At 36.3% G+C, this 8,931-nt stretch overlaps 1 protein-coding gene across 1 annotated transcript; it reads right to left on the minus strand.

Annotated features, from left to right (window-relative positions):
• Positions 1-3,236: 3,236 nt before the first annotated feature.
• LOC117117417 lies at positions 3,237-8,209 on the minus strand. The gene is made up of 7 exons (XM_033261732.1): positions 8,098-8,209; positions 7,456-7,486; positions 6,787-6,846; positions 5,550-5,701; positions 4,961-5,014; positions 4,491-4,595; positions 3,237-3,489 (listed from the first exon to the last, which is right to left on the minus strand). Exons 1-7 carry the CDS (start codon positions 8,207-8,209, stop codon positions 3,335-3,337), a joined length of 669 nt encoding a protein of 222 aa, XP_033117623.1. The 3' UTR covers positions 3,237-3,334.
• Between the last annotated feature and the right edge of the window lie 722 nt (positions 8,210-8,931).

The following is an 8,931-nucleotide window of genomic DNA, read 5'->3' on the forward strand; positions in this document are numbered from 1 at the left end:
ACGGTAGCACTTTATAGACTAGTTGAAATATTTATTGTTACAAGCTTTCGTGTACACAGTACACTTCTTCACCTGAAGAAGTGTACTGTGTACACGAAAGCTTGTGACAATAAATATTTCAACTAGTCTATAAAGTGCTACCGTTTTCATATTATAAAGAATAATGTTATGTATAATTAGTTAGTACTGGACTCTCTCTTGTTTAATAGATGGATCTGAAATAGCTATTGCTATCCAAGTTTGGTACCTTAGTAGAAACTTTTTTCTATGTCTGCATGCACCAACTCACTCACTAATTGTTTATTTGGTTAAGTGTACTAGCTTCCGGAAGCTATGTATTGACACGACACAGATCCTATGGTACTGATTAAATCATGGAGGAATTAGTTCAGTACCACAGGATCTGTGTCAGTACATTTTGTCTTGTTTCTTGTTTTTGTTTTTTTTAAATAAAGATGTTACAATACTTATTTGTAAGTAAGTAAGTTTTACTTCATTTTTTTTAAATAAAGATGTAACAATAATTATTTGTAAGTAAGTTAAGTTTTACTTCATTTAAAATTCAATGTCTGTTTTCAGTTAAGGATCATCTTCTCGTTGGTGTTTGTTCGGGCGTAATAAGAACTTGAATAATTTCCACTAATCTAAGGAAGTTTTCAACTTAAAATAATGTTTTGCTAATATCGTAAACGAAAAATCAAATAAGCATTGCATAATACAGGATCCGGAGTAGCCCTCCCTTAATAGATATTTCAACATGTAAATTTAACTCTTTCTTTCTGATTCGTATGCTCATCTTTATTCATGCTTTTTTGCCTGTATTGTCCAATTCCTTCAACTTGAATGCCCCACCTCCATGTTAGGCTTAGCCTAAGTGGTCTCATTGAAGTCAGTTGTAATTTTACTTAGACTATACTTATGTGAATCTACCGGTATCATTCCTAATGGTTTGTATTATTGTAATGCTTAGTTTCATAGAAAATATGTACAATACCGCAATATATTGATTAAGTATTATAAAAATATTATAGAAACTATGGATCCATTTTTATTAACCTTTAAATGTGAATTTTAAACTGTACTACGTATTATTGGCGTAAATTACGTAAACATGTTTCTCTCCATTTGAATTCCTTCTTTCTCCAAGTTAGCGCCTATTCTACTCAACCCTTCCCGTCTCTTCTGTTTCTATTGTAAATTTCTTTCCGTCTCAAACTTAGCCCCCTCCTCCATCTTACATTGTACTACTCCCCTCCATCTGTGCCACTAACCATTAGAACCTCTTTTAACACCCTCCCAATATTATCTCTGTCCATCTTAGTCCCTCCTCCGCTTATTAGCTTCTTCCCTCCTTATCTTAGGCTGCTCGTTCTAACAAAGTTCTTCCCTCCAGTGCCTAATAATAGTCTGATATTTATAGCATAGTGTTATCCTCTTCGAAATCAATTGTGACAGGCGATCGATTACTCCTTTTCCATACCAAGGCAATCGCAAAAACCGCTGCGACAATCAGGACTCCTCCTATAGGCAAAGCATATTTCAGCTGTTGTTGCGCAGATCCTCGCCCTGTAAAAACAAATTTCCATATTTTAATTGGTGTACACCTATTTCATAATACAGCTAGAGCAGTCACTCCATGGAGTTCGTATACCTCCGCCCTGTGTCTGATAGCAATAATTATACGCAGGCTGTGTATGACGGGCGAAACTGCAGCATCACCTAATGAGATAATGGAATCGCCCTCGTATTCGCTGCCTGAATACGATGGCCGATTCCAATATTTATTTTATGCTCGATAAATTTTGCGTGACCTTGACATTTAACATATTCTTCCGAAAATCGAATGGTGTCTTTCTTTGATTATTATGTAACCAATTCACTAAATTTTATAATAATCCATTCTTTAGGTTTTGCGTAATCTTGCTAATAGACAAACACAAAGATAGACAGACAGCAGTGAAACAAAACCTCCTTGACGAAGGTAATAATGGGCAAGCGTCCTAATCTGTTTTGCAATATATAAAATACTGTCGTCATTATTATAGCAACATGTTTGTTTACTTGCCAATGATGAATGACTTTAGGCCTATAGTGTTGTGATATACCATGAAGTCCTTGTAATCCTATCAACTCGCGTGAGTTAAAGCTCAAGTCAGCAAGGTCAACAAACATTCATATTCATATGGCTTACTATCGTGTAAATTAGCATGTATAAACCATTTTTATATTCACGGTGTATATTAAACAAACTGCAACCAATTTTAATGGCTATTAATGAATAAAAATATTAAATTCAGATCAGATAAACATAGGCCATACGACAGCAAAGTCAACAAACATTCATATGGATTACTATCGTGTAAATTAACATGTATAAACCATTTTTATATTCACGGTGTATATTAAACAAACTGCAACCAATTTTAATGGCTATTAATGAATAAAAATATTAAATTCAGATCAGATAAACATAGGCCATACGACAGCAAAGTCAACAAACATTCATATGGATTACTATCGTGTAAATTAACATGTATAAACCATTTTTATATTCACGGTGTATATTAAACAAACTGCAACCAATTTTAATGGCTATTAATGAATAAAAATATTAAATTCAGATCAGATAAACATAGGCCATACGACAGCAAAGTCAACAAACATTCATATGGATTACTATCGTGTAAATTAACATGTATAAACCATTTTTATATTCACGGTGTATATTAAACAAACTGCAACCAATTTTAATGGCTATTAATGAATAAAAATATTAAATTCAGATCAGATAAACATAGGCCATACGACAGCAAAGTCAACAAACATTCATATGGATTACTATCGTGTAAATTAACATGTATAAACCATTTTTATATTCACGGTGTATATTAAACAAACTGCAACCAATTTTAATGGCTATTAATGAATAAAAATATTAAATTCAGATCAGATAAACATAGGCCATACGACAGCAAAGTCAACAAACATTCATATGGATTACTATCGTGTAAATTAACATGTATAAACCATTTTTATATTCACGGTGTATATTAAACAAACTGCAACCAATTTTAATGGCTATTAATGAATAAAAATATTAAATTGTTTCTATTGTAAATTTCTTTCCGTCTCAAACTTAGCCCCCTCCTCCATCTTACATTGTACTACTCCCCTCCATCTGTGCCACTAACCATTAGAACCTCTTTTAACACCCTCCCAATATTATCTCTGTTCATCTTAGTCCCTCCTCCGCTTATTAGCTTCTTCCCTCCTTATCTTAGGCTGCTCGTTCTAACAAAGTTCTTCCCTCCAGTGCCTAATAATAGTCTGATATTTATAGCATAGTGTTATCCTCTTCGAAATCAATTGTGACAGGCAATCGATTCCTCCTTTTCCATACCAAGGCAATCGCAAAAACCGCTGCGACAACAATCAGGACTCCTCCTATAGGCAAAGCATATTTCAGCTGTTGTTGCGCAGATCCTCGCCCTGTAAAAACAAATTTCCATATTTTAATTGGTGTACACCTATTTCATAATACAGCTAGAGCAGTCACTCCATGGAGTTCGTATACCTCCGCCCTGTGTCTGATAGCAATAATTATACGCAGGCTGTGTATGACGGGCGAAACTGCAGCATCACCTAATGAGATAATGGAATCGCCCTCGTATTCGCTGCCTGAATACGATGGCCGATTCCAATATTTATTTTATGCTCGATAAATTTTGTGTGACCTTGACATTTAACATATTCTTCCGAAAATCGAATGGTGTCTTTCTTTGATTATTATGTAACCAATTCACTAAATTTTATAATAATCCATTCTTTAGGTTTTGCGTAATCTTGCTAATAGACAAACACAAAGATAGACAGACAGCAGTGAAACAAAACCTCCTTGACGAAGGTAATAATGGGCAAGCGTCCTAATCTGTTTTGCAATATATAAAATACTGTCGTCATTATTATAGCAACATGTTTGTTTACTTGCCAATGATGAATGACTTTAGGCCTATAGTGTTGTGATATACCATGGAGTCCTTGTAATCCTATCAACTCGCGTGAGTTAAAGCTCAAGTCAGCAAGGTCAACAAACATTCATATTCATATGGCTTACTATCGTGTAAATTAGCATGTATAAACCATTTTTATATTCACGGTGTATATTAAACAAACTGCAACCAATTTTAATGGCTATTAATGAATAAAAATATTAAATTCAGATCAGATAAACATAGGCCATACGACAGCAAAGTCAACAAACATTCATATGGATTACTATCGTGTAAATTAACATGTATAAACCATTTTTATATTCACGGTGTATATTAAACAAACTGCAACCAATTTTAGTGGCTATTAATGAATAAAAATATAAAATTACATAGGCCATACGACCTTTGATTTTATATCTTTATGTGAATTAACCTTCGACACAGGTATGCGCAGTTTAAACTCCGAAATGGCTTACTGTAGCCTAAAGGGTTACGAACCTTGACTTCTGGATTGTAAGGATACAGTACTAGATGCGGTGCTGGGTATTGGTTTGGAACAGTGCATTTCACATTTTTTACCAGAACTTTGTGAAGTATGAATTTCTAAAAACAATAAAGATATATTCTTATTGTAGCGTTATAACAAATATTGTTCATTGTTATGGCGTATCTGTCCCCTCCCCCAAATACTAGCGCCGCCTCCCCCCACCCCGTTTCCCCACCTATTGCAAATGTCCGATGCAAACAAATCACGTTCAAGTAGTTAAAAACCACCCCATATCACGTTGTTTTGCGACTGTTCCCCTCACTTAATCGTCCCTCTCCACCCCTACCTTCGCCCCACACCCAAACCATTTCATGAGATTATAATGAGTCTAAGTACATAACGTCATCAATGCAGGCGTTTGTGTGATGCATAAGGGTTCCAACCACTTAGTAGTAATTCAATGATAACCCATTCCACTTGCCTCTTGTTGCTGGATTGTCGTAGCAGAGAGAGTAGTTTGGTAGCCGCTTATCAGCTAAAATGTTTAAAAATAGATTTGAATACAATAAATTTGAGTTTAATGGCTTGAATAAATTTCTAGGAAGTGGTAGGCATGTTTGTTACAAAGTTTGGATTGAATAAATAAAATCATAATCACATGTTGATAGGCTTAAAGTATTTCCGAATGGTCTATGTGTAGCAACAATAATTTTATAACCTAGATATATAGGGCCTATATACATGCCAAGCAAGCGATATATATTAATTAATGAGAAGCTCTATCTTTCAATATACAGTAGTGGGATAACAATTGACAAGCCTTCCTAGTTTATCATGGTAATGATGCTGTCAGCAAACACTGACACACACACACACACACATACATACATACAGACACTCACTACCAATACAAACACCGCACAATATGGTGAAGCCGCGTTGACGCGCGCAAACGCAACTGACGCTTAGACCTGAGGCAGGCGAAGCATCAAATAGTTAAAAATAAATGATGATAGGCCTACAAACAATGGTATATTGCATAAGATGAATAGTGGATGAAGTGAACATACCCGGAATTTGGCATTTCTTAGTCAGAAGAAGGGGATTCCTGTTTCTTGTGAGGTCCTTACGACTGCAATTTTCTAACGTTCCAGACCCAGAGGAAGGACAGTTCCAGGTGAATGGTGCTACGCGAGGTATACTGATGTTGCCATAACGTAGACTGTGAATTGAATAATCTTTGAGGTAAATAATTAGTAATTAGGGGCCTATAGTAGATAAAATAATGATAATAATAAAAACCATTATATTAATAATGGTTATATTATCATTAATAATAATAAGCATGGATTTGAGCGCATAATGCATAAAGTCTCTATGCGCTAGACCTTTGTTTTTCCGAGTTTTAATAACAATTATATTAATAGCGTAATAATAATGATGATGATTTATGATTGTGATGATGACAATATTATTGATGATGATAATAATGATAATAATATTTAATAATAATAATAATAATAATAATAATAATAATAATAAATATAATATAAATGGACCTTTGTCTTTGTAATTATTCGAGAAATGTCCTTTTTTTTACTGTTTCGATCACATAGACCAATGGTGATATAACATGAAATCGCAGATTTTAGCTACATGTATGTGTCAGCTCCAAAACATGGGCCAGAATGGAGATTCAATTAATAAATTAATCAACCAATCATAATAAATCAATCAAATAATTCAATAAAAGAATTAATCAAAATCAATCTGTCAAAACCAATCAATTGATCAATCAATAAAACAATATATCGATCAATCAGTGGCGTATCAAGGAGTGCGCGGGGGCCCCAAAGAAGTTACTCGCGCCCCCGTCGCCGCCACCCCCTCCCCCGCAAAAAATCACGGTCAAGTAGTTAATTGGTTTGGTTGTTCGGAGATTGATTGATCGCAGTGGCGTATCTAGAAGCCTTGAAATGGGGGTACTGATGGGGGAACGAAGGTGAAGTGTGTGTGTGGGGGGGGGGGTTGTCGATGACCAGTTAAGGGGCGCTAATTCGCAAAATAAGGTAATGTTAGATGATTTTTAATCAATTCAACCACCGATTAAAAAGTCAATAAAAACCTGTTAATTAAATAAGCCATTTTGTAGTCTGAACTGCGCATGCCCGTATCCAAGGTGAATCGGCATAAACCTATGTGAATGATGTTTGTTTATGTCAGTTGACCTTTACTTAATATGGGAATGTCCAGTTCAGACTACGAAATGACTTATTAATTGTGTGTATTCGCATTATTTAAACTTACTGATGATCAGGTGATAATGTTATATTGCAAAATTCGTCATTAACGAGACCTATACTTCTTCTTCGTCATTTGTCGGACGTTTTAGGCCTACAATATTTACACTTGCCTATCTCTTAATTAAATTTTGACATGCAAATAATAATGGTAGCGCCTCCAAATAAAAATTAATGTTTTGATCTGTGACTTTAAATTGTGGTGATAAATTCGAGAGTCGTGAAGCCGAAAGTAATGGAATGGCTTTAACAGTAATAGCTGTCTCTTATACACATCTAGATGTGTATAAGAGACAGATTACACCTAAGCTATTGTATAAACCATGGGCTTCTCTTCAAGATTAGCATGAGATTCCTTTCGAGATAGTACAGTACTTACAGGCCTACTGTACATGAATTTAAAAGAAACAAAATATATTTAAAAGATGCTTGGTTTATACAATAGTTTAGGAATGCCGGTTAATAAACTTAAGGATACAGATTGATGTTACAGTTGCCCTATTTATTGTTTTATAGTAGTAATTCACAAAATTTAAAAACAAAAAAGCCCATCCAAAGTTCGCAAAAAAAAAAAAAAAAAAAAAAAAAAAAAAAACCCCAGGGTTTTAATTCCAGGTTTTACGGTATAGGGCTACAATAAAGTTGAAATGGAAATGACTTATTGTGAGAAAGGTACCCCACTGTAAGCAAGCTTTTAATGTGAAGTCCTGAACATAAATGTGACAACAGACAAAACAGCTAATGAAAAATTTAGCGGTATCGGTCTAATCAGGGAGATAACTCTGGTTTAATGATTAGCCTAATTAGAACGCCTATCCACGAGCAGTGGCGGCGCCAGCGGGGGCGGGGGCAGCAGGGGCTTAAGCTGGGCCCCTTGAATATGGAGGGGATTAAGGCCCACCCCTCCACCGGACAGGTTAAGCCCCCCCTCCCCTCCATTGGACAGAGCTTGTCAGGCATTCGGACTAAAAATTTATAAAAATAGGGAGGCCCGCGCCAAGCCAACACATGTCTGTGTCGCAATCAGAGAGTGTCATTTCTGGCCATCCAGAGTTTTCTATTCTTTAAAAAAAAAATCTCATTTGGGAGGGGAACACCCTCTCAAAACATTCCCCCCGCTCGGGCCTACCAGCCCAAGTCCCCCTGTCACACAGCTTAGCACCCCCCCATAAAATATATATCCTAGAGCCGCCACTGACCACGAGAATGCCCAGGTCTTTTTAAATACCGGTTAAGTGTTTTGAACTTGTAGGATATCCGCGTTAGTCGTAGTAGGAACGGAACGCGCGCGGTAGCACATTATGCTACTACTACTTACCACCGTAGCATCGTAACGCTAGTTGGTATCCCCTGAGGCAGCATTCACAGTCAGCCAATCGGAAGCACGATGCAATGTCTGTCGCGTTGTCGCACGTAGTCACGCTTACCATCGATCCGTCATACTCGTCAGTATCCTTGAAGCATCTAGAGAAATAATATGCGCGTCATTCAATTGTGATTAAAATTACAGCAGGCTTATCATATTCCGATTCAAGGGGTCCAGCCGGCCCAGGCCCCTAAATTATTATTTTTTATTAATAGAGAAAAAAAGAAAGCTATGAGCCTGTTCAAGTCTACAGTGCCGTTTCCGGTCATGTAGATGATGCTGTACTCACAAAATTTTGTACCTCAGACCCAACTATAGCGGGACTTAGAGGTCTATACCCTTCATCTGTAAAAATCCCTCCCTAGTCCTTTCTATTTCGAATTCCTGGGTCCGCCACTGCTCACAACATCATATGGCCCTCCACAACCGGATATGGATTCCTCCCTCATTGTTCGTGCACCTCTTCTTCTACATGTTTTTTTCTTATTTACTGCGATATGTTATCACAAATACAATGCAACTAATCAAAAGAAAAAAATCTTTCCTTCTGATACTGATTTTGCAGCTGCTATTTAAGATTTAGTATAGGCCCTAAGCAGGCGCGTAACAGGGGCCTTTGGTCGGGGGTAGGGGTGGGGGAAAGGTAATAATTTTTCCGGTAAGTAATTTATCATACCCACACCCCCTCCTCCCCATATAGAAAACAATACGACATAGGGCTTATTTATAATATAGGCCACACACGTATGTTTGAAACTAAATATAAGCATTTTAATCATGGTTTTA

This window comes from Anneissia japonica, unplaced genomic scaffold, assembly GCF_011630105.1.
Source record: "Anneissia japonica isolate Jap-2015-1 unplaced genomic scaffold, ASM1163010v1 scaffold1509_len713820_cov188, whole genome shotgun sequence".
Taxonomy (NCBI): Eukaryota; Metazoa; Echinodermata; class Crinoidea; order Comatulida; family Comatulidae; genus Anneissia; species Anneissia japonica.